The following is a 27,520-nucleotide window of genomic DNA, read 5'->3' as shown; positions in this document are numbered from 1 at the left end:
GGTGCATGCAAATAGCCCCCAAGAATTGATTGCTGCCTTGCCAGGGCCAGGGGAATGTGTTAGGAACGGCGGGCTTCATGGAAGCAGAGCGCGACAGGAGGCCCATCAGGCTAGTAAACTTCGTCTCCGAGGAGCAGGTCTCACCGTAAAACCCTGATCTGTAACCCTAGTCCTTGACTTCGTTCGATTCATTTTCGCAAATCCTGCTTTCTTATACCAACTCCGCTCTCGCTTGCTGCTATAGTTGGATGAAGCCAGAAAGACCCGAGGAGAGCGTGTCGAAGATGGCACGGCGCAGAGAGACCGACCATTGTACGAGGTATCGTTCCATACTATATAGGTCCTGCTTTTGCTTGTACTGCCATTTTTTCTGATTGATTTAAATTGTTCTCTTAAGTTTTTGTATTCGTTTGATTAGCCGTGGATATTGACAATTTAAACAGTCTCCGTTGTTTGCAGTGGATATGGTGAATAAATTTACTTGCTTGTTGTGTTTCTGAAAGAATGTCATTGCTCAAACTGTACATTTATACATTGGTCTTCTGAATAAACTTGTAGGGGTTGTTTGGTTCCGTGTTATATATGAAATTGTCAATGTTGTTGGATCTGTCAATTATTGTGTTTTGCTCAGGTTTATTGTATTTAAACTTGCAGTATTTTGATATTTTCAAGATTGTAACTGTTTGGTTTAATGTTATCTTTAGAGTCCAGTACAAATGTGTTAAGATTGCTCATTATTATTATCCCTAGTAGGAAAAAGCTCATTTGAAAGCCAGGATGTTTCACTGAATATAATTTATCAATGATTGAACATGAAAGCAATTATGTTATCATCCATAGTTATAATGATTATATCTCGATTCAGAAGTAGTACTGAAAATATAACAACAATAAATGCTGGAGCAGGGTGCTCATGCACAATCATATGCCACTCAATTACATGGAATAACGTTAATCAGAAATCATTAGACCTAAGATATGCATATCGGTCTAAGAAAAAAGGTTTTTTTGTAGGTTACATTGAATGGCCAACTTTTAAATTTTTAAACAACAACTCTTCATAAATTTTACATTGCATGGTATCCTAAGCACGTTGGGAAATAAATACCAACAAAAGCCTGCTGAAATTGTAAGTAAATCATCTTTTTTGGCCTAATGATTCAGCTCTTTCCATCCGCTAGAAGTTTCTGCTCTATTCTATCTGCTAGAAGTAACTACATAACAGTAAGATTGACTTCAATAAAAATGATCATGCTAATAAAATTTCATCAAAATGATGAACCATGGTGACAAAAAGAATAGAATTTTTTTTTGGATCGGTAAGTAATAAATTGCAAAGTATATTGCTTAAACCCGTGACTTGAAGAAGCAAATGGCCACAGGTCATTTCATAAGGAGAAAACATAAAAAAATGGAATTCAAGTACGCACATAGTACTTGAAAAAACATCAATATAAATAAAAAATTCACAAACAAAAACAACAATGAGGTTTTTTCCAAGTAAAAATTATTCCTTCAAATCTTCTTGCGACAAAAGTGACAATTTGGGTCATTATTTTAAGGTTATTATTTTAAATCAAGGTGATTAGATATTTATAGAGCCATATTATCTTTGTTAACAAAGTTTTAAATAATTATTGGAGTTACCTAGAACTTGTTTTAGTTTTCAACCAATCTTGTTTTTGGTACCCAGTCCATTAATTAGTGAATGTTGCTTCTGCTTGCATTTGATCATTGAAAGAGGTCGCTTGCTGTAGAAGTGGTGGATGAGATTCAATTGAGGAGTTTGGGTCGAATGATCATTAAATAATGGGGGATCATAACATAGAGTCTAGAGTAAAGTTTACAATTGCACAATAAGGTATTGAGATATTTTTCGTATGTCAGTTGAGGCGTAAGCCTCTAGGCATTTTGAGAAGTATGCCTCTCAATATAAATGCACAAAGTCAGATTGCTTGCAAGGAGTAATATATTAACATCTTAAACTATTAATATTTTAAAAAATAACATATTATTATTCTAACATTGTAAGAAGTATTAATTGCAATAATATCAGGTAACAAATTGCGCAAAGTAGAAGTAGAATGCAAACATCAAACTTTTTCTTTATAATTGCAGAAGAACTGACTCTTAATAAGACACAATGGAGCAAAAGGATTCATGTTAAGTTTTATTATTGTGATATATTAAAGTAAGAAGCAAGGCATAACATAATAATTCAAAGTATAACAACTGAAAATGAGTTTAAAATAATAAGTTTATCTCTTCCATTCCTACAGTTCAATATCCAATTAAGAACATAATAAGTAACTAAATAGAAATCTTCAACACTTTCATCACTCCCATGCCACATCTTCAGCTCTGTTGATGTTCTCCCAATATGTATCCTCTTGTTTAATCTCAGTCATTTTCCTCTTCCCTAATTAGTAATAGTCGATTAGAAATTAAAATATTATTTAAAGTTTGAAACAACTTCAAATACCTAACTTTTTGTAAATATTAGATATCTTTTATTTTTTATTTTTTGCTTATTTGCATTAGATATAATAATTATATTTCTATCCCGTCAAAGAAATTAGTATTTAAATCTTCTTGTGAAACAAGTATGCACGTGAGAAGGTTGGAGTAGCTCCAGTGGAAGATAATATTAGAGAGAGTCACCTTAGATGGTTAGGAGAGTAGATGTATTAGTTTTGGCCTATGTTATGAAAGGTAGAGGAAGTCCTAAAACGACTTGGTTAGAAAATAACAACAATTACCGTTTATTAGATTTAAATGAAAAATTGACTCTTAATAAGACACAATGGAGCAAAAGGATTCATGTAATCGATCCCATATGGTGGGATCAAGGCTTGTTGTTGTTGTCGTTGTAAATCAGATGGTGTGACTTTGTTATCATCCTCAAATCATTTATCATCTAATGGCTTGTCATCACAAAGTAATGGTTCCTCGTCATTCTTCAAAGAATTTTTCCTCAAATTTCTATCATTAAATCTCAGATGATTTCTTTTTTCTATAAGAACTTGATTACATATACTCCAATTTTTCTTACAACAACTTGGCGAACATTTAAGTTCCAATATTGTAACAACAAATTACTGTAGCTCTGAAGTGCTATCACCAAATTAGATCCACCATTATTGAATTTAAAAGAATAAAAGCATAGCTCAAATTAAGAGTCATTTTTGGAATCAGTACTAAAAAAAAATTACTAGGAGAATATTGTGCAAGTGTATCTTTGATTTGCTATAGTCCAAAGAACCCTTTCTTATTTTGAATGGTATAAGTTGCATATTAGCATTTTTCCTCTCAATTGAGTCAGCTACTCAGCTATCAACTTATCCATACAATAGTTTAATCCTAATTTGATCTCAAGATTGCTCGACTTGTTCTCAGAGTATTGGAATTGAGGATAAAGGTAATGTCTTGTAGCATTTAAATGGAGTTGAAGCTCCCACTCCTCATTAATGATTTTTCATATCTCCTTATAACTAAGACTCATCTCCTCAATTATGGGCTATCAACTCTTTAGCCTTATCCATTGCATTATGAATAAAGTCATAGATGACTTTTTCTCTACATCAACCATCATCAAAACTTGAACCAATGTCCCTGACGTTGTTATTGCATATATAACATTCAGCCAAAACTTTTCATTGAGAATAATCCTCATTCTCAAAACTGCAGAAAAATGAGAAAAAGGAGTTATTGGGAACGTGATTTGACGAACCAAACAACACAAAAAAAAAATTCCTCCGTTTTAGGAAACTGAGAAGGCAAAAAAACGCTCAAACAAACAAAGCCTACATCAACCATCATCAAAACTTGAACCAATGTCCCTGACGTTGTTATGCATATATAACATTCAGCCAAAACTTTTCATTGAGAATAATCCTCCTACTTTTCATTAGATTTCTTATTCAAGTATTGTTAAGCCATTGTGTTGAAGTGAACATAAATTACAAAGATCCTTGCTTTCAATATGCTGTGTAGAGTCAAATAAAAAGTAGTTAATCTTATTGTGCCAGGCTGTAGAAGCTCCCTTTTAGCAAATTTTCTCATTAAAGCTATGCCCCATGAATGATTGGTGATGAATTTATTTATCTTCTTTGCTTTGGTCAAGACAATCTTGTGCTGACGTAAGCTACCAAGTTTCTATAAAATCAAATCTATGTAGTGTGCTGCACAAGGGGTCTGCTACAAATGTTTTCTTTTCTTCAACTTATTTTCAGCTGCCCTTTAAGTAATAGCATTGTCTATCATATCTTGAACCACTAGATATTCCTCAATCTCTTCTATCACTCCATCAAGAAGTACAAAATTGTACTCCACACCCTTTACTTGTTCTAATGCTTCAAAAGACTATAAGAAAAGAGTGTCATAAGGATTATCAATTAGAATATCGATCAAGCTTCTATTCGTTATATCAGACCAACTATCTAATATCATTGTCACTCAAATTTTATTCAAGTCCTCTTAATCTCTTTAATGCCTTGTCATTATTGTTCAACTTCTTTAGTACCGAAGTTCTCAAATCATATACATATATGATGGTCTCAAACTTGTCCATCTAAACCTATATAACATATCATGTAGGAAGAAGAAGGGGAGGTTGCTAGATTACTTGGAATTGCATTCTCTTAAAAGAACCTTCTAATATCTCTACAAATACGTCTGTGCACCTCTCTAGAATTTTTAGAAAACATCCCAACCTTTTCTTGTATATGCTCATTTCGTATCCTATCTCTAAGGGTAAAGCCACTCATCCACCTAAGCATCCTCATATCTGCGACACTTAACTTAGTATTATGCTTCTCTTTTAATGGTCAACATTCGACATCATAAAGCATTGCATGTCTCACCACCATCTTATAGAATTTTCCCTTAAAGTTTGAGGGAGTCTTTTCTATCGCACAACAAGCCTGATGCATTCCTCCACTTCAACTGTCCAACTTGAATTATGCTGATAATATCCCCATCTATTTCACCATCACTCTGAACAATAGATCCAAGATATTTAAAATGCGTACTCTTATTAATGACTTGATCGCCCAAAGTCACAATCCCCTTAGTGGTCTATTGTTACTAAAATTACACTTCATATAATCAGTTTTAGATTTGCTCAAGCGAAAACCTTTAGACTCTAAGGTTGACCTCCATAATTTAAGTATACCTTCAACTCCCTCTCTAGTCTTATCAATAAGAAGAATATCATCTGCAAAAAGCATACACCAAGGTACATTCTCTTGCAAATGTCTTGTCAGAACATCCATGACTAAAGCAAAAAGATACGGACTTAAAGCTGATCCTTGATGTAATCCAACTGAAATAGGAAAATACTTGGTCAAACCACCTTGTGTTTGAACACAAGTAATAGCTCATACATACATATCTTTAATGATTTGAATTTAAGCGTTATTAATTCATTTCTTTTCATGAACTCTCCATAGCACTTTTCTTGGAATTTTATCATATGCTATCTCTAAATCAATAAATATCATATGTAGATTTTCCTTATTCTCTCTATATTTCTTCATCAAACCTCTAAATAAATGTATGACTTCCATAGTAGACATACCCGGCATGAATTCAAATTGATTTTGAGAAACATTAGTTTCATGCCGCTACCTATGCTCCATAGCTCGCTCACATAGTTTTAAAGTATGACACATTAAATTTATTTCTCTATAATTCGCACACTCCTGTGCATCACCTTTATTTTTAAAAATAAGAATTAACACATTCATTCTCCACTGATTTGCCATCTTTTTAGTCTTCAGAATAGAATTAAAAAGTTAAGCTAAGAAATTCCTTCATCTCCTAAGCATTTTCACATTTCTATTGGAATATCATCAGGTCCAACAACTTTTCCACACTTTGTTTTCCTTAAAACATCTCTAACTTCTGTTTTACGTCGATAAAACAAAAATATTAATTTTCATTTAGGGTGCTAAAGTCACTAAAGTCAATCGTATTTTCATATTCTTCATTAAAAAATTTAGCAAAATATCTCATCAACCTTTGTTGAATATCATCTTTTAAGAAAAGTGCTTTTTGATTTTCATCCTTAATACATTTCTCTTGAACTAAATTATTACTACTCTTATCTCTTTGTTTGACTAACTTATACATATTTCTTTCTCCCTCAGTATTTAATATATTATATAAATCATTATAAGCTAAGATCTTTGCATCACAAATAACTTTCTTAGATTTCTTACGAGCCTCTTTATAGCTTGCCCAATTATCATAATTTTTATATCTAAATCAATTATTATAATAAATTTTCTTATTTTTTATCTTTTCTTGAACATTTGGATTCCACCACCAACTATTTTTACTTTTAGGAGCTTTCACATTTGAAACTCTAAACACATTTTTTTCAAAATTCTTAATATCAGTAGCCACTTTTTCCCACATAACATTAGCTTCCTCATGCACAGACAAAATCTTAAAATATAAAATCTTACTCACAAAAATACTTTTGTTAATATTTCTTTAAATGTCCCCATCTAATCCTAAAAAAATATTTTACTTTATTTTTTATTTTCTACCCATTTATCTTAAAATCAAATAACTAATAATCGATGTTGGGTACATAAATTTTTACTCGGAATAATTTTACAATCTTTATAATCCAAACGATCTAGTTTTCTTATAAGAAAATAATCAATATGTGTTTTACTATATCTATTTTTATAAGTGATAAGACGTTCATCTCTTTTCTTAAATAAGATATTAGCTATTAAAAAATTATAAACTAAAAAAAATCTAATATGGCCTTACCACCTTTATTTATAGTTCCAAATTCATGACCACCATGAATGCTTTTAAAATTATCCACCTCTTTACTAACATGTCCATTTAAATCTCCTGTAATAAAAAATCTTTCTTCAAGAGGTATCTTTTGTATTAATTCTTCTACGTCATTTAAAAATTTTAATTTTGAACATATATCCAAACCTACTTAAGGAGCATAAGCACTTATAATATAAACAATCTTAGCATCAACAACATTCTTTAAAGCTATAATTCTATATCTCATTCTGTTAAGTTTTATAATATTATCCTTCAAACTCTTATTTATAATCATACATACACCATTTTTAGCATGACTCCTACTCGAATACCATAGTTTATATCCTAAACTATCAATCTCTTTAGCCTTCTCTCCTACCCATTTAATTTCCTGAATGCATATACTATTTATCTTCCTATGAATCATAATATCTATTAATTCCATTAATTTTTCTGTAAGGGACCATATATTTCAAGTTCCTATCCTAATTTTAGTTTCAAGGACTAGCTTCTTTGCCCACATCCATCATTGATGCGAGAACCCTTGCCTATTTAACACTTCACCCGGGCGCCTGTGCAGCGGCCCTTGCACACTTGTCGTTGTATTCAGGCCATACAGCGCGTCGCTTCCATGGGACGCGCTAGTATTAACACAATTTTTTTTTAAGGATTCATGTAGCCGACCCCACGTAGTGGGACAAAGGCTTGATGTTGTTGTTGTTGTATCCTCTAAGGTACTCTCTCTTCATCTTTAGCACCCTCAACATTCATACATTGATCAATAGGCCCAATTGAACCCTTGTATGACTTCGTTGGCAAAGATGATGAGGAAATTTGGCCATTAGGATCACTTCCATAATAAGAACCAACATTTATGCTATCAACAAACAAACTATTTTTGTGCTAAATACTTTGACATTATTGCTTCTTCAAATATGCTCAAATCTCTTCTTTCATTGCCTCTGACACATGATGCAACATTCTTGTGAGTTGGAAAGTTGATCTTTTATTCTTGTAAGAGTATTTTTTACATTTTTTTCGTAGTAGTTGCACTTTAGATAATTATAAGTCTTGTCATCCCGACTAATGTGAACTTGCACCAGCACATTATGCCTCCATGCTGGGCCTTTCTATGACATGTTGTGATTTTCTCCTTACCTCAAAAAATTTCTTACATAGCCCTATAATGGAAGTTTTGATTCATAAAAAAATTTAAACATGCAAACATTAAAAAAAATAAGAAATCCTAAGTGAATCATGTAAATGAAAGGAAAAAAATCTTAGTGTTTAGCGAATTAATCGAATGTGATAGAGGAAGAAAACTTTGTGGAATAAGAAAACTTGATAAGGAAAAGGAGGCGGCGGCAACAGTAGCTAAGTAGGTGATGGCGAGCGACATGTGTGAAGAGTGGAGAAGAGATCACGTGAGAGAAGCAGCTCAGTTCTATCCCATGGCGTGAGACCCATGAGGGTTCAGTGAGATGTAAGGATTATTTGATTAAGCTTTATTAATTATATTTGTATTAAAAAAATTCCACTTCTAAATAATGCATACCTCAAGTGAGATGAGGCATGCCTTATAAAATGCATTGTTTAAAATTGCGCAATAAGAGGCGCGCCTCTGCGCAATTCACACCAAAAATGCCTCATAGCCTACGCAATTCAGGTTCCTCATGATTTGTACACCTCTTGCACTGTGAGACGCGCCTCAAGGCGGAATTGCGCAATTATGGCTGAGGAGCACGCCTCTAATAAATGGGACCCACCCACTTAAGTTTAATTGAAATAAGCCTCTCCCTCCCCTTTCATACACCCTACCCAAAACTTAGCAGGCAAAAAACCTGCACAAGCTCTCGGTCTCGCCTCCCGCACGCTCGGCCTCCCTTCCCGCCACCTCTCACGCCGGCGCCGCCTCTCTCCTGTTTTGCTGCCGCGCAATTATCGAGTTTTGTTGTTAGAGTTTTGGGCCTCACTTGTTCTTCTTCTGGGTGTGAGCGAAATTGGAGTACATATAATCAAGTGCAAAAAAAGAGAAGAAATCATCTTTCAACACTCAGAATGAACTCCCTTGTATATATTATGCACAATAAGAGGTTAAGAGATAGGAGGTTGAGGAATAAGGGGTTGAAGGATGATGATGACTCGTTGGTGTGTGATGATGTGACATCTGATAATGAGTGATTCATAGATGATGAGACAGATTTGCCATTATCAGACTTGCAACTAGAGGATCTAAGTATGGATGTCTTGAGGGGCGAAGCAGATCAAGTGGGCACATCCACTAGTATCACACCACACACATCCACTAGCTCTGCAGCACAACATCCAAATAAAGTTATTCCACAACTTCTTATATGCTATTATATTATATTTATATCAAGTAACATGATAATGATCATTTTTATTGAACATAGAAGAGAAACGTGAGTCACATTGAAGATGATGAAGAGATGACATTCATAGATACAATTGAAGAAGAAGATTCCCTGGAAGAACCATTTAGTGATGGGACATGATTGGATTATATATGTTCCTTCTTATTTGTACTTTGAGAGTTTGGATAGACTATAATTTTGTGGTTTTGTACTTTGGAACATGATTTTATTGCATCTCTTTTCTTAATTTACACTAATTCCACTTGTCATTTAGATGTTTTTATTGTATGATAGAATATTACTATTATTTACATGCCAAAATCATTAAATTCTCATTTACGCAATTTTGCGTCCGTGAGGCTTACGCCTTGCCTCACGGACGAAAAACGCCTCGAGGCTTATTTACACAATTTTAAACCTTGACAAAATGTGAGGTGAACACTTCACATGAACCTTATGAGGCATGCACCACATTGCATTTTTACTTCAAGATGTATTGAGATGCACCCCATATTATGCAATTTTAAGCAACAATTTAGAGTATGCTGGACAAGGAGATGTGTAACTCTTGCTAAATATGAAGGACAAACTCTACTCAGAGGAAAGGAATAGCGGTTGAGTTGATGGATGTGAGAGGGTCGAAGAAATGTATGCTTAGAGAACTGAACAACTATTGGCCTATTGCACAACACAATTGCTAGATAAGAAATGCACACTTAGAAATTAAAGCCAAGCATTGGACCTTCGGCCATTGAGTGAATAAAATAAAAGATGCCATGACATTAGATGTTATTCGATTTTGGGTGATATCTAGTTGTCATTGGTACAAGTTATATACTTCATTTTTCCATTTGCTATTTAAAATATCATTAAAATATGGATCTATCATCTTCTAATAACATTGCAATATTAACGAACCAAATATCCCCTTAATGGACACCACCGTGGATCATATCTCTTTATCTTGTTGTAACGAGGTTTTGTAGTATGTAAGCATATCGTCGGTCGTCCAATTGTGGTTATACTGACCTTTTTAGTTTGTTTGAAGAAATCTTAGAAGTGATGAACAATTGTTTTCAATGAAGGAAAGTAAGTTTTTTTGTATATGTGAGAGCTTGGAAAAAAAAGAATACATGGAGATTTTTTTTTTCATAGTTGTTAGGTGCATGTTCTCACTAGACATTTGCAAGAGGATGTACCTTGGTGTATGCTTTTTGCTGATGATATTCTTCTTGTTGATAAGACTAGAGAGGGAGTTGAAGGTAAACTTGAATTATGGAGGTCAACCTTAGAGTCTAAAGGTTTTTGCTTGAGTAGATCTAAAACTGAATATATGGAGTGTAATTTTAGTAGCAATAAACCTAGTGAGGGGATTGTGACTTTGGGCGATCAAGTCATTAATAAGAGTATACGTTTTAGATATCTTGGATCTATTGTTCAGAGTGATGGTGAAATTGATGGAGATATTATCAGTAAAATTCAAGTTAGATGGTTGAAGTGGAGGAATGCATCGGGCTTATTGTGCGATAGAAAAGTCCCCCTCAAGCTTAAGGGAAAATTCTATAAGATGATGGTGAGACCTGCAATGCTTTATGGTGCCGAATGTTGGCCATTAAAAGAGAAGCATAATACTTTGGTCACATTAAACAGAGGCCTTCTGATGACCCGGTTAGGAAAGTTGAGGTATTAGATTTGACTTATGTTAAGAAAGGTAGAGGCAGAACTAAAAAGACTTGGTTAGAAAATATTAGAAATGATATTTCTTTATTAGATTTAAATGAGAATTTGACTTTTAATCGGACACAATGACGAAAAAGGATTCATGTAGCCGACCCCACTTGGTGGGACAAAGGCTTGATGTTGTTGTTGTTGTATAGTTGTTAGGTTCATGAGGCATAATTTATTTCAATGTTTTTATTATGAAGGATGTGTCACGACCCGGCCCGGTGAGCTCGCAAAAAGGCTAGGCGGGAACAAGAGTTGGACAAGAGGAAATAAAAACATTTACATAACTTTATTGACATGTCTCCAAACATAAAGAAAACATCATCAACATAATGAAAGAGCCGCTAAAGAACTCCAAGTAAAAAAAAATTTTCATTTCATTCATCAATCAAAATCAACATATGCATGAAGATTCATTTCAAAATGAAGGTGTTCAAAATAGAACTAACCATCAAAGTTATCCTATACATCCATCTATACCAAAACAATAAAAACTCAATAAGGAACTTGCCGCTCGTCGTCTCCCTATGACGGTAGGTATGCGGTGGTTGGTCCGCCATTAATGATTCACAGGATCTTTTAAAAATTTTTCACAACATGGGCGAGCCATAACTCAGTAGGTAAATGCTTTTCAATTAAATTTCAGAAAACAAAGTAAAGAGGTAACATGTATGCCCATGCTTCTAGTGTAGGAACAATAAACATGTCATAACATTTAACTAGCATGCCTCTCGTCATCACTTAAGTCTCTTTCCTTGGATAAGCTTGCAACCAATTTCCTTATATATTGCATGATTTGTTTTCATGATTCATGTGATGCTTCTTATGCATATAATATAATACATAATTTATAATCACCCGTCTCAGAAGTATCATTTGATTACATTGTTTCATGAGAAAAGAGACATGAGCTATGTACTTTCTTTAATCATCACATGAGAAGGATACAATTGCATTACAAACTACCACATGAGAAAGGCACTTGCATTGTAAACTATCACATAAATAAAACATGTGCATTGTAGTAGGCATATGGTCAAGTGTCTCTAAATCTTTCTACATGAGTACATATTATTAAGCTAATAATAAGAACATGTTGCATGACATTTAGGAGCATGGTAGGATGTAGAAGAAAAATACAATTGCAATAATGCTAAGAATCCCATAACAATACAAGAACATGCTATCGTGGAAAGAAAAGAATTTTCTTTTTCTGAATTTAAAAGAGCCACATTTTACTTACCTCAACTTGTGCACAAACTTCCGATTGTTCGATCAAATCCTTCCCTCTACGCGTTCAATATCTAAAAGAGACATACATATTGTGTAAATATCACTAGTCCTCATATAAACTTCCTAAATCCTTAATCTATGATAATAAAGAACTCATCCCTATGCTATGTCCATGCTCTCAAATTAAACCCCTCTACCATTTCATGACATATCTCACTCTTATTTTCTCTAAATTAGGATTTAGTCATAATCTTAAGTTTTTATGCATGCAAACATCTTTCCCTACCGTCAAATAATAATTAAAATATAAATAATTTTTGGAATATTTTAAATCAAAATTTAGAAAAACTATAATTTTATGCAAAAGCCCTAAATTTGCCTCTAAAAACCTTCCCAAATTCATTTAAAATCATAAAGCTAAAAAATTTCATGATTAGGGAATATCCTAATTTTTAAAACTTAAAATTTTTCCACATCTTGCATTATTTTTCAAATAGAGGCTCTCTCTTATGTCATTAGGAGTTACTTTTGTGAAGACATTTCAAAAGAAAATCAACATTGAGTGAAACCCTAAATTTTAAAATCCACATTTTTCATGAAATCAACTCATATTTGGGTTTAGAAATATCCCCCTAACTTTTCCTAAACTTATCTCAAAGAAAACTTGTATTTCTATAAAATCATGAATTTCTTCCCTTAGTGAAAACTCCATGAAAAAAAGATGAAACTCTTGCAAACAACGTACCTTAACATTCCTTACAAGTTTCCTTCAATTTCCCTCGCAAACCGTCGCCGGAAACTGCCTCTAGAACCTCCCATCGCCGCTCCTACCCGACGCCCCTTCTCCTTTCTTCTCTCGGTTCGGGATGCACGAAGGAATGGGGACCGAAACATTTCGGTCCCCTATTTAGAGTGGGATCCTCTCATTAATTGCCTATTTACCTAAAAGCCCTTACTTAAAATCATCTATATTCAGAAGTCATCAAGGGCAAAACTGTCATAATGAGATTTCCAGAAATTTTAACTCCCAAAATGCTTAAAATCCAATATGGGTTCTATACATCGATTCGCTCAGAATTTTGCGCACTATTTTATAAAATTTATTGTGTCAAATTCCGACCGCTTTGAAAAAAGTTCACTTAAAACTCGTCGCGATACATCGAAAAGCGTGCGAGGTCTAAAATGACATTTTGCGGATTTTACAGGATGCAACTCGTTTGAAAGCGAAAAGGGGGAAGTAAAAGGGTAATGCGACCAATCCAACAAATTATCAAAATTAATTGAGGTTAGATGATGATGAAAAAGTTTTTGAGCATTTATTATGCATCTCACAGTGATGTGAAACATATAAATGAACCAGAATTGCTTTTGGAATTTAACAATAATTTGAACTTTAAGTTTGCTAATGATAAACTTATGTTTCATCAAGTTGGATTCTTAGAATTTTCTGTTAGAAGATCAAGTAATAGTAAGCAATTACAAATGAGATTAACAAGATACCTGCAAGTAATAACAAAATAAGAAAGTAAAACTAATGGCAATAAAAAAAAATCCATGGCATAACAATGAGAAGTGTTCACCCAGAGTTCCTTCACCCTCGCTTTTGAAATTGGGGTTTAGCAGAGAAAGGGTAGAAGCAACTTTAGAGATGCCGCCACAAGACAAGTGACGCGTAGGGTCTTGTCCGTCGGAGAAGTAACCGGAGGAGGGGAAGTTGTGGGTCTTCCGGCGATTTGCCAATGTCCCGTGGGTCGTTGCTCGTCAATCATCTCGGCGAGGTGGTAGAGTATGCGGTTGACGTAGCTTTCCACAGAATCCTTATATGCCCAGTCTGGATCAAAGAAAGGAGATAACAAGATGTCGATTTCTCCTTGAGCGTTGTATTCGAATCCGTGGTCGACCTTAGGGTCGGCCATGCACTAAAGATAGATGGGAGGAGAGAGTTTGTCTTCTCTTCTTTTTGCTCTAGAACTCATGAAAGATTGAGATTTCCAAGAGAGATAAGGGGAGAGGAAGGGGCGGCCAAGGAGAGAGGGAGAGAGGGGAGGCTTGTGGGCTAAGTTAGGTTTAGGATTTGGGTGAAGTGGTTGTGAATAAATCTGAAATTAATTTCAGATTTAAGTAACTTGTGAGGGAATTGAATTTGAAATTTGATTTCAAATTCAAATAGGATTTAGGGCTTAAAGAGGAAAATCAAAGGAGGTGGACAATAAGGGGGGCCGGCCATTGAGAGAGGGAGGGAGTTGGGGAGGGATTTAAAAGCTTCCAAAATAAATCATGTAATTTAGGAAGGAGAATAATAAATCAAATCTAATTTAAATTTAAATTAGACTTAGATTTATGCACTTTCCTAAATTAGAATTTGTAAATAAGGAAAGTATTTGAAATTCAAATTTGAATTTCAAATAATAATAATTCCTTTCCTTTCTTCCTTGAGTTAATTTAGGAAAGCAATTATGATGATTGAAATCATCATAATGGTGGTGGCTATGGAGTGAGCTGGCGGCAATGGGAAGGAGAAAGGATGGCGTCGAGTAGGAGAAGGGGAGGGGGTTTGAGCCGGCAGGTGGAGGGGCTTTGGAGGTGGAGTTGGGGTGAAGTTAGAGATGTTGGGGTGGGCCGACGGGTGGGGAGAAGAAGAAGGGAAAAAGAAGATAAGCCATGAGCCACGGACTTTGCCAATGACTAGTGGGTATTGCATTCGCCCTCACCTCGGGCTCTCTCTTCTCTCTAGTGCACACACAAGAAGAAGAAGACAAACATCAAATTTTCATTCAATCATTCATTAAGCTTTTACAAAGCACAAGACTACTATATATAGGTCTCAATCACAAATAAAAGAAAAAAAAAGACTCAAATGCCCTCAGGGCTACAATAAGAACTCACTACCCGTAGGGTAAACTAGGAAAACTGAAATGCAAAAATAAATAAAACATAAAATATATCAAAAGTAAAGACTTTGAATTGTAGCCGTTGATCTACGATTCCGTCGCTGGTACACATGTTGTAATCTCTGAGTGATGTCCTCATCACACAACATTCATCTTGCTTATTCTACATTGTCCTATATCAAATAGTTTTCCTTTACACATAAAGAATGAAAATGGAAGCATAAATAGTAGCATAGCATAGCAAATCGGAAAGAGTGAACTTTGGATAGATCTAATCTGCTTAGCAGAGATTAAACAGAAGCATAGCTTAGCAATCTGCACCTCAAGGACTTAGCTAGCATACTAGAATTAGTATGAATCAGCTATACAGAGATTAGAAAGCAGGCTAGCATATCAAACTGAGATCTAATATTAAACAGAGAGTCAATGGAGCAGGAAGCTAGAAATGAAGGAGTTGAATGCGGGAAATAAACAGGTGGCAATCCAATGAACACATATCAAGCAAGCAACGAGGATGAAATGGAGAAAAGACCTTGCTGCACGGGAACTTTGTTCTGGTACCATCACCCAAGTTTGTATCATCCCTGGTCATCTATCTTGGATATGTCAATCGAAGATAGATGCTGCAGGCAATGTTTTGTACATTGCTGAAGTTTATATTAACCCTTGGTCAACTGTCTTCTTGGATGCGCTAATTATTTAAGTTCTAAATACTTTCATATCTACATTGATAATTCTATCCAATAAGATTCTCAATTCATTTTTAAAATTGCACTTCCTTCCAAACTATTGTCCCTTTAGTCTTTGGTCTTATCTTAGGTATTGTTTTAGAGTTTTACTTGTTAAAAAAAAGCATTTATCAAGTATATATTGAGCCTGTGCGAGCTATCTTCTATTTTCCACCGACTTTTTTTACTTATATGATATGATTTTTTTTTTTTTTTTTCTTGTGAAATCTCGATTGAGATTTATCAATTTCATTTTAAGTAACGTGAATACTTGGAGTTTTTTGCTTACACGATTGTATATTTCAATGCAATTGTTGTTCTTTTATTTTAAAGAAATAACCCATTATAATTTACTAGATCTAGGATTTCAAGGCCATTTTACGCAGTTTAAATTTATAAATTCTTGGTGGTGCAAAGATGGCATGTATGAACTTTTGTATTAAATATCCTTGCCTAGAATTTTTTCTATTACTTTAATTTCATAGATATTGGATTAATCAATGTCATTTGTTTCTCGTCTTCATGTAAGTTTTCACATGAGATGACAACATCATTTAGAGTTGGTTTTAAAAGAGTCCTGCACCATCGTGTCTCTCCTATTTTGACCTGTTTAGTTGATATTCTTTCTTATTTGAGTGGCATATTCCTAACATTGAACACGTTGATGCTCTATTCACTTGCTTTACTGCTTTTAAGTTGCATTTGATCGCAATAATTACCTTCTTCTATGCAGATCTTACGAGAGAATAAAGAAAAGAAAGATGCAGAATTTAATGAAAGATTCAAGCATAGTGAGTGGTCCCGGTTTAATTCCTTGTGTTCTCTTTTATGCATTTATTGATTTTTTTTTTTTTTTGTGTTTTTGAATGACGATATGAACAAAACTTAGGAGCTACCTTTTTAATTGTCAAATTCTACTTATAGTTGTTAGAAAAAAGGAAGGTGAAGCGAAGCCAATGTCCTTTTTAATCAATGGAAGTGAGAGGCAAGCCAAAAAAATTGTCTTGTATAAGTGAGGCGTGTGTTTCTTTTAGAAACAACCGTACAGTTCTGTGTTCTTTGCTTATCTAATGTATGGTTATTTGTAAAACTTGTTTATATTATCGCTTTAATTATGGTTGTTGACTTGTGGAATTTTTTGGGAAGTTTTGGCCAGGAATCTGTTGAAGATCACAAATAGAAAGGATAAGCGCCTATTGGAGTAACACTACTTATCATAGAAATCACAGCAGCAAAGGGACTCTTTCTTGGGATAAACAATTGTAGTTATACAAGAAGAACAATCCTACAATGCGGGTTACTTTACAGAAATAATAAAAAAAAAAATTACAAATCATAAGTTCTATATATTTAATTAGTAATAAGGAAATTTAGGTTAAATGAAGTCAAGTTGATTGACTTAGCTGTTCTAGATATGCGGATTAAGGGTTTGAAAGGTTAATGCAGTTTTTTGAAGCATTCCTTCAACTTTTGGAGTTTCAAAAAGAGCTACTTGAGATTTCATCGGGCATTTTGAGTTAAGGTTCTGTTAGACCGGTCCTCCATGGACCGGTCCAGTCGGCCCAGCACCTTGGGCCGGTTCGGCGCGTATACAGGCGGAGGAAGCCGGCGGAAGCTAGGGGGGAGGATTCGATGGGGTCCACTTGAATTTCAAAGGGAATTTTGGAGCCAAAAGGAGGAGAAGCAAGGGCAATTAGGTCCTTTTGTATTAGATTTGAATTTTATGCATTAAGTAGGGAGTAAAGGGGGGAATTAGGGTTATGTCATGTTTTGGGTGAAATTTTCTTGTCTTCTTTGGTTGCTTGGGCTCTAGATCGAATTCTAGAGATTGGGAGAGTGCGATCCTCCTCTCGAATAGAGGATCCTTGTATCTTTGCTATTTTCTTTGCATCTATTAGTAAAATACAAGTCTTTTCTCCACGTTTTCCGCTGTTTTTCTCTGTTTTTCTTCAGATTTGGGCTGTTTTTCTGCTGTGGACAGCGGTTGGATTTGTGATTTGTTGCCAGAGTGATTAGGAAATACTTGAAATCAAGTATTTCCTATCAGGTTCTTAGAGATTTCACTTTATCAGTTGATGGAGTAGATCAAGATTTCTTTTTAATTATTAGGAATCACTTGTGGGAGTAAGTGCTTATGGTTAATTATATTCCTATTTGTAGGATGTCAACTGCGCTTTATAGGTAATCTTCATCTTTCAAGGAGCCTTCTTTGCAACGATAAGTTTTTTCCTCGGAAGTAATCTGAAGAGATTGAGGTGGTGGTATGTAGAGGGAGAAATCTTCTCATGATAAGGTCTAGAGTTATTACTGGATCGAAAATGTTTATGGGTACAAAGCAAGGTTGATCATGGTTCAGGGGTACATGGACATGATCAACTATGCTTCAAAGACTTAGCCTGACTAAATATATTTTATAATTGGCTTGGAGTCACAAAGCGTGGTCCATGCGATAGAGGTATGAAATGAATAATTCAGCTATGGAAGCGAGATGCCCTAAAGCATATAGGTGGATAGGTGGATGTCACACTGTGTGACTTTCGTTGTGCATTTTATTCCATATCTGACATTTGTTTTGATATATATCCTTTAAGGATTGATCTTTTGTTCCTGAGATGATTAACCAAGGGTAGAGGACAACATGCTATATCCCGTCCAAATATGATTTCAAGTGAAATGTTTGGCTCAAATTTTGATTTAGATGTGATCTCATGCTCTTAACTGTAGACACAAATTTCTACTTGTTTAAGACTAAGTTCAGGTTCATGGACATTTTCTAATAGTGGTACATATTCAAATTCAATAACATTGAAGTAATGCAATTGTAACCACAAGTCATCATCTAATTCATCTTTAAAAGAATATTCATGAACTACAATTTCTTTGATAAGATTATATTTGACTAAGTATGATTTTCCTGTCGTATGTTTTAAAGTTTTGAGAGAAGAAGATAATGATTTATCTATAGGGACTTTAATTTAACTTATCTTATGGATCATTTAGCCTATTTTTGCTTGAAATTCTTTTAATTGGTAATTTAGTTAATCAAAACCTCATCCCTTCAACAATCCTTTAATTCATCATGCATTTCTAGTCATTTTGATATTACGCTCGGAGGTTGAAGCTAATGATTTTTCTTTAGGATCTTGAATTATTGATGTAGTGTTCCTAATATAATAATGTTCATAATGTGCTTCAACACGTCCAATGATATGGATAAATTCTCATTTAGGATTTTTGGATGAATTTTAGCTTAATTCATATCAAATATCGAGCTGAATGATTTTAATGAAACAAATAATCTATATTCACTTATCTTACGCTGCTGAAGTTGTTCATATAATTGATCATTGTGCACTGAATTATAGATATTGTTATTTAAGTTTATATTTTGGATTATTAACCTATGTAAGTTTAGTTTCACTTACATTCAAGCTTTTTGAAATTAGATTTATTAAAAATATGAAACTATTCTTAATTATTGATCTTGTTTGAAAAATTCCAAGATTATATCTCATAAAATTTATGAATAAAATTTAGATCCTCATGGTGGTTATACTAAGTTTAGTTAGAGCCCTAGAGTAGTTGCTTTTTTCTTAGAGTTGTCTTTTATTAAATTTTTTTTACGGGCCCAAGTATTATACAGTTGACATCATGCTGCAACAGTAGCTATGATAGCTATTTGATGTAGGGCTGGTTATTAAGGGTTTAGTGTTTACCAATTGTTGACCTATAACCACCAGCCCAGGCCCCAGCCCCACTTCACAAAACATCACGATCCCACGATCTCATGTAACTTTCCCACGACACAAAAACTCCCTCACACGGTAGAAATCGAACGCTAGACCATTTAGAGTCTCTCGCATGCAAGGAAGCCGAAGCCCGACCTCCCTCTACTTCCTCCCCAGGCATTCAAACTCTCACGCTCTCTCAGAACTGAACCCCGCTCCCTCTCCCATCATATCGATATTACATGGCCGAACGGGCTGTCCGTACCAGCAACCCGCCTTTGCTCCACGCACGCTCCGGATCCCGTCCGACCTTGCCGACTCCGTATCCAGTTCGCATGCACGACTTTGCTCGCCTCCAATTCGTGCCAGTACCCATATCTCCTGCTTCCGCGTGAACCTAGATTCGGCCCGATCCGCCAGATCTACACCCGCTTGCCTCTTGCAAGCTCGACCCAAACCCTGAATCTGATTGTACTTCCCGACTTCCTAGCATCCACTCCCACGCGGTCCTCCCAGTGCTTGATTCCACTCTCTCTACCCTCCTAGCTGCTCGATCCAACCCAATCGACCTCACTCGTTCGGCCCGACTACCCAGCTCGCGATCCGGCCTCATGCCCGTTCTTTCGCGACTCTATCTAGTATTGAACCACGATCTCCCTCTGCTTTTGATCGAACCAATCATTGCATGTGAGTATATGGGTGTGCAGTGTATAGGGCAAGCTTGTGTATAAAAGGTACCGCGATAGGGATAGGCGAAGACTCGTACCGAGACTAATCAACATCTTGAAGTCCTTGACCGCCGAATTCTATCTGGCTGGGCAGATTAAAAGGGCAAGTGCCTCCCAACTCCCAACCTCCCTTTGCGGGGAGGGGGCGGATTTTTCAAGGGAAATGAAAGTTAGCATTTTTAAAATTAAATCATATTTAATTAATAGGTACCACAAGCACTTGAGGACTCGAAGATCTGTACCGGGACTAGTTAACGTCCCAAAGCCCTCCACCGCCGAATCATATCTGGCTTGGTGGATTTGAAAGGGCAAGTGCCCTCCCAACCTCCCTTTGCGAGGGGGGGGGGGTTGGGATGAGCATTTTTGAAGACTCAAAGACTCCTATCGAGACTAATCACTGTCTCGAAGCCCTTGGCCGTTGAATCCTATAAGTCGGGCGGATTTGAAAGGGCAAGGCCCTCCCAACCTTCCTTTGCGGGGAGGGGGCACCGAAAGGTTGCTGAATTTTTAAGGGATTTGAAAAAGAAAATTTTTAAATTAAATTAACATGTATTGTGCGTAATTAATGACTTAAAGACTTATGCCGGGACCAGTCAATGCCCTCTCAAAGCCCTCGACCATTGAATCTTATTCAGTCGGATGGATTTAAAAGGGCAAGTGCCCTCCCGACATCCCCTCCCCAACCTACCCTCGAGGAGAAGGGATGTCGGGAGGTTGTCAAAATTTTGAACAAAACAATGGGCCCTGACATAATTAATTTCAAATAAAAATTTGTCATTTTAAATGATTTAAGAAATAAAAAAAAAATAATTGTGTAATTTTAATAAAAAAAAGACCACACTCGTGAAACTCATATGATTGAAGCAAAGACAATACATGTAAATGCAAGAAATTAGGATGAAGAGAAACTTAATGATATAGATTCAAATCTAAAGGGAAGTTCATCAAATGTATTTTTTAATGTTTCTACCTTCCTTTGCGGGGAGGGGGCACCGAAAGGTTGCTGAATTTTCAAGGGAAATGAAAAAGAAAAATTTTAAATTAAATTAACATGTATTGTGCGTAATTAATGACTTAAAGACTTATGCCGGGACCAGTCAATGCCCTCTTAAAGCCCTCGACCGTTGAATCTTATTCAGTCGGATGGATTTAAAAGGGCAAGTGCCCTCCCGACATCCCCTCCCCAACCTACCCTCGAGGGGAAGGGATGTCGGGAGGTTGTCAAAATTTTGAACAAAACAATGAGCCCTGACATAATTAATTTCAAATAAAAATTTGTCATTTTATATGATTTAAGAAATAAAATAAAATAAAAAAAATAATTGTGTAATTTTAATAAAAAAAAGAGACCAATCACTGTCTCGAAGCCCTTGGCCGTTGAATCCTATCCGTCGGGCGGATTTGAAAGGGCAAGGCCCTCCCAACCTTCCTTTGCGGGGAGGGGGCACCGAAAGGTTGCTGAATTTTTAAGGGATTTGAAAAAGAAAATTTTTAAATTAAATTAACATGTATTGTGCGTAATTAATGACTTAAAGACTTATGCCGGGACCAGTCAATGCCCTCTTAAAGCCCTCGACCGTTGAATCTTATTTAGTCGGATGGATTTAAAAGGGCAAGTGCCCTCCCGACATCCCCTCCCCAACCTACCCTCGAGGGGAAGGGATGTCGGGAGGTTGTCAAAATTTTGAACAAAACAATGAGCCCTGACATAATTAATTTCAAATAAAAATTTGTCATTTTATATGATTTAAGAAATAAAATAAATAATTGTGTAATTTTAATAAAAAAAAGACCACACTCGTGAAACTCATATGATTGAAGCAAAGTCAATACATGTAAATGCAAGAAATTAGGATGAAGAGAAACTTAACGATATAGATTCAAATCTAAAGGGAAGTTCATCCAATGTATTTGTTAATGTTTCTAATAAAATTTATAGTAGTTTAAACAATGCGGATTTGAATAGTTTTATGGACAATCATAATAAAATTGGCTTGAGAGAAAATTTTAGTCTTCATTGTTCTATAAATGGGCGTGTTGCATACAAATTCAACAATAACAAGATTACTTGTGGTTTCAGCTATTTTTACAACTAATATGTCTGCGAGTCTTATGGAAAATGAAAACTTTTTCACAGTGGCTGGTTCGTCATCTTATTCTAGTGAAGGAAATTGCAAGCTTGATGTTAGTTGGTCAAAAGCATACCATTCAAAATGCAACTGCAGGGAAAACCCTTGCTAAGAGCATCTTCAGGCGAACTTCAAATGACTGTAAGGCGTCGCTGGTTTGCTCCATTCGAAAGACAAAAAATCGCTAATCGGGTGAGGGTGCTATTTTTTTAAATCAAAAAATTAGGTTATTAATTTTAATTTTTAAGTGTATAGTTTTTTTATTAATAATTAAGAAATAATAATTTATAAGCACATTATTTTTTAGAAATTAAAATATTTTTTACATAATTAATTTATTTAAGATATAACATTTTTTTTGGTGTTATAAAATGGAGTTCGATTGATGATAAGTTACTACATTTTTTTGTATTATTGTATTTTGGAGTGAAAATTGAGTTTTTTGGTTGGAGATTGCCTAAATCAGAAGACTTGATGATTGAATTCAAACATAATCTCAAGTCGAAGATAAGTGGAGAACAAGAATCAGATGATCAGTTTGCAACCATGTCTTTCAACAAGAATGAGGATAGTCTATCTTAAACTGCAGTTACAAAAGGAGAGAAGAGAGGCTCGACTGACCAGTTGACATTACTAATATAAGGCATAATTATGAGGAATTCGTAATATGATCAATGAAATTCTATATTTGGAAAGATTGCGGAGGCCGGGAAAACATAGATTGCAGCAAAAAGGAGAGCAAAGAGAGTACACAATGCTAATACATGCACAATTATTGGACTATGAAAATAACATAAGCCTGAATGATTACAAAGAAGGCAAAGAGTTATCTGAAATGTCAAAAGACATCTTTTTTGAAACAAAATTCGTCGATAATGTACGTCACTGGATTCGCAACACTTGTACAAACAGACAAAAGATGTTACATTTATAATAGCTCCAATCTATATATTGAAAACACATCCCGCATGTGCTCCGACAAATGTGCTAAAGTTGCAAATACAAATGTCTGAGAATGTTGAGCGGGGTTAAATGCTCACTAATATAAAAATATATTTTGAAACTAAACATATTCCACATGTGCTCCGATCTTTGTGTCAATCTCTTACATGCAAGATCTGAGAATTTTTTGCGGATTCACTAAATGTGTTCAAACATCCATGCTATAGCTTTGATACGCTAAAATATCCTCAGCATGTATGCCAATCTTTATGTTAGCCTCCTAAATATAGGATCTTAGAAGGATTTACGGATTTACTAAAATTGTAAAATCACCTCTATGATAGCCGTGTTGATAGAAATTCCCAACCAGAAGGGATCCTATTTTCAAAATACTCAAACCCCAAATCAAAATACAAATATTTTAAAGTGATTTGTCGTCACCTCGATGATGGCCGTGTTGAATGTAGATCTTAACAAGAGGGCTCAATTTTCAAAGCCTATTAAAATTTTAAAATTTAATATTTTTTAAATCCTAAACATTTAAATGAAAATTGAATCACCAAAAACTTAAAATTAAAATTCATCTGCCTTTTGCAATCATTTGTTAGGGTGGTAAATTTGAAACTAACCTCAGCTCACAAAGAGTGAATGTTGTGTCGGGTGTATCATTAAGATTCACTCTCAAATGATCTCTCGCCAGCAGGGACGTGGCAGATGCCATTTGATTGCGTGATTTTGCTGTAAAATGGCACTAATATATTACAATCACGTCAAAAACCCGTATGTTCCCTGACGGGTTTAAGTCCTTGAATAATGAATTATAGGATGTACTCTACAGGCATAAAATCCTTTTGTTAGTTAAAGTGAACTCAAATATATCTTTTTAGACAAATACTACCCCATGTCTACAAGGTGTCCTTAGACGAAACAACCTAAGGCTGCCGAAGATTTCTTCTGTAAGGTTGGGTAGACTACCTCCTCTGACTAAGTAGTCCAGGATCCATGACAACCCGGGACAACAGAGCCATGGGATCTTGATCGGGCTCGTCTTCATTCCCCCCATCACCCGTTTTAAGTATACAGTGATAAATTTCAAATAATAAACCCCAAAATCGAATATTAAATTCAAACTCTAAAATCGTTGCTGCTATACTTTGGGTACTCGGTGCCTCTCTTACGACTAGCCTTAATCGAAAGTTCTCTCTCGTCATCGGGAGGGGTAAGCGCCTATGAGAAACCAGAACTCAGATACAAAATGAAAGTGTCTTATCTAAAACTTAATATGCCTTATGAAAATTTACATGAAACCTAAATTCATTAAAACTCTCCCTGTCAACAAAGTAGGCACGGAGAGGCTGGGGCACTAATTTTTGGATCCCACACCAATATAACCTAAGATGAGACGCACGATAAAAAAAATCTGAAAAATTAGTTACTTTTGATGTAACGACAACAAAGATGCTTCTTTCACATCAAAAGATAATTTAATAGCTGTTGGTAAGAAAAACATCGAACATACATAAAATTTCTGTTTTGTTCAATACTCAGCATGATAAAGAATTTGACACACATCTCTCTTGACAAAACTTCAAATATGCACGTGCGTCAGTCACTAAATAAATTTATGACAAGAAAGTTGATAGAAATCACCCAAGAAGGTCCTTGCCTCATGACAATACAATGAAACTTGCCTCTAGAAGTAGTCATCGACACCTGTGAAGCATTTGAAGTATGCACATTCAACTAACACATACGTAATAGTTGAGGAAAACTGGTATTGTATTTCAATACTCAATGTTCTAAAATGAGAAATTCGTCATAATAATCTACATTCAAGTCTAAAACTGCAAGTGCCGAGACTCGCAACACTTGAACAGCAGAAATCTGTTGGGTTTCATGGTTTCCGTTTGAATTCATCCATATAAGGAAGAAAGAGGCAACAAAGCAACAAATACGAAGTTTGACAATTAGCAATTTTAAAGACGGTTCCAATTAGTGGTTACAGTAAAAATTAATGAAAGAAATTCCAGGTAACAGTTTCCAGATTTGCGTCATTTGTTTTCTAACTTCATGTAACCAAATGAGCCTCGAGGTAAGATTTAGTAGATTTTCCTGATGCCTTCCAAATTTTGAGTGTCTTGGTAGTGTATTTATTTTAACGTTTGTGATAGAAGGTTTTTTTTTTAAACTTTTTAAGCTGGGCGTTGAAGTATTATTTTGCATCCTTATTGAAAGCTTCATGTGCTGTTGCTGAATGGATTATGCTTTTGGTTATTTTGTTTCATCACAGGACCTCCCAAAGCTCTGGATGAGGATGAGATAGAATTTTTAGAGAAACTGGAGATGGTGAGCATGGGTAGCCATTTGCTAATTGGTTATGCTGGTAGATGCTGGCCATCAAAGGGACCATTCTTCTGGAATATCTACGCATAATGAGTTTATTATTTTTCGTAACTGCTTTTCATTTATTTCAAGATGTTTCAGCACAAACATCGCTGATGCTTTTTCTATTTTTGCATCTATTAAGTCGGTTTAGATCTTCCCTATGTGGTTGAGAGCCGTTTTTACTTTCAAAGTGAATAAGGCAGCTTTGCATGTTGTTTCCTGTAATAATTTTCTTTGATGAATCTAAATTATGCATTTTATATCAGCTAATTTTAGCTGTGGCTCTCATTCAATTGTGGCCATAACTTGCATCAATTGAAATTGTTGTCTTTTCATTATGCCGAGTTATGTTATTTTTGTTTTTTTTTCAGTCTAGAAAGGAGTATGAGCAGCAAATAGCAGATGATGATGCCAAGCAGCTTCGCTCTTTCCAAGTAAATTTTAAACCTCTTTAATGTCCAAATCACGCTTTAATAGTTTCTTCATTGCATTTATGCTTTGCCGTGTAACCTGTTTGCAGGAAGCAGTAGCAAGTCGAGCCTCCATAGTTCACAAGCTTAAGGAGAATCCTACTGTACGAAAAGCTGCAGTTAGTTTAGGACATTTGTTCAGCTTTTTTCTCTAGTCTTGTTGAATGCTTAATAGCGAATTATATATTGTTACTTCTTTTGTAGGAGAGCGGACATGCATTGAAGAGGAGCATGAATAAGAGGCCCGGAAATTTCATCATGTCGGTTAAGCCCCAAGCAAAGAAAGCTAAAATAGAAACCACTGCAAGTGGTTCTGAGAAATTCGAAGATTTAATAATTCCATCTGAAGGCTCTACTGAGGAGAAGTTGCCATTGGATAATCTTCCTGTGAGCACACTCGGGAGTTTGGTATCCTACAGTGATGAAAGTGACGACGATTGATTCATGTATTCTGCAGCATATTGTAATTTAATGGTAGGTGAAGTTTTTTTTTTGTATTCTCATTTTAATGTTTAGCAATCAGTTTGTGTGGCAATCAGTTTGTGTGGCTTTAAGAAGTTTTGTCAACCTAGTTTCCACCATCTTCACGCTGCATAATTGTGTGCAAAATGTACAAAAAATGACAGATTAAAAGATAGGGACTACGGGCAAATGCATTTCTAGGTATTCTGAGTATAAACTAAATAATATCACTATAATTTTAATGTGTAAATATGCAATGAAAAGTACTATACTGTGCATGCATGTTGTAAGAGAAATGATGCTTTTGTTTATCATCTAGCTCATCTTTGGGTGGACTAGAAATCTATTGAAGAGTTGGACATCTTCGAGCTGGTACTTATGTTCAACCCAATCCTTAAATATATGGTGAGTCGCTGATCACCCAATCCTTAAATATATGGTGAGTCGCTGATCATCTAATTTGTACGGCTTAGGTGTTGATGAACATTTTCGCATCGACCCGAGCGGATTCTAACCCGATTTGGCTCGATCGCACTCGATCGGCTAAATCGACCATTGTTGAGCGTCAAATAACTTCGATTCGACCCTAATTCGTTGAAATTAAATTTAATTTCATTAAATCAAACCTTAATTTTGTTAAATTAAATTCTTTTTAATTTAATTAAAACCAAATCAAATCTAGTCGAACCCCGTCGAGCGTCGTCGAGCCCAATTCGACGTAATTCGGCACCGATTTGAGTTTAATTTCATGAAATTAACTCGATCGGACCTAAATTGATCCAAGTCGAGGTCAATTCGAACTCGATTTTAGCCCAAATCAGTCAATTTGGACTAGATTGAGTCTCAAAATCAAATTTGAGACTTAGGGCTGAGATCTCATCTCAATTCCCACCCAAATTTGTGTCCAATCATGCAGGAAATGTACT

General features: G+C 35.3%; 1 protein-coding gene across 2 annotated transcripts; it reads left to right on the top strand.

The window, feature by feature from the left end:
- Positions 1-26,857, top strand: LOC110100834 (PSME3-interacting protein). 2 transcript variants are annotated; one of them, XM_020828523.2, is made up of 7 exons: positions 1-137; positions 245-319; positions 16,484-16,541; positions 25,568-25,623; positions 26,034-26,096; positions 26,183-26,236; positions 26,337-26,857. In XM_020828523.2, exons 1-7 carry the CDS (start codon positions 78-80, stop codon positions 26,571-26,573), a joined length of 603 nt encoding a protein of 200 aa, XP_020684182.1. In that variant the 5' UTR covers positions 1-77; the 3' UTR covers positions 26,574-26,857. The 2 variants fall into 2 exon arrangements, with proteins under 2 accessions (XP_020684182.1, XP_020684181.1); XM_020828522.2 differs by having other exon boundaries at positions 26,183-26,251.
- The last annotated feature ends 663 nt before the right edge of the window (positions 26,858-27,520 follow it).

Source organism: Dendrobium catenatum, unplaced genomic scaffold (genome assembly GCF_001605985.2).
Source record: "Dendrobium catenatum unplaced genomic scaffold, ASM160598v2 fragScaff_scaffold_1271, whole genome shotgun sequence".
Lineage (NCBI taxonomy): Eukaryota > Viridiplantae > Streptophyta > Magnoliopsida > Asparagales > Orchidaceae > Dendrobium > Dendrobium catenatum.
This window is presented reverse-complemented; position numbering and strand designations above follow the sequence as displayed.

Excerpts from the sequence above, each read along its gene's own strand:
- LOC110100834 (XM_020828522.2), top strand. The coding sequence starts at position 78 with ATGGAAGCAGAGCGCGACAGGAGGCCCATCAGGCTAGTAAACTTCGTC. Across the intron at positions 138-244 it reads ACTTCGTCTCCGAGGAGCAG|TTGGATGAAGCCAGAAAGAC; the intron begins GTCTCACCGTAA and ends TTGCTGCTATAG. Across the intron at positions 26,097-26,182 it reads AGCAGCTTCGCTCTTTCCAA|GAAGCAGTAGCAAGTCGAGC; the intron begins GTAAATTTTAAA and ends ACCTGTTTGCAG.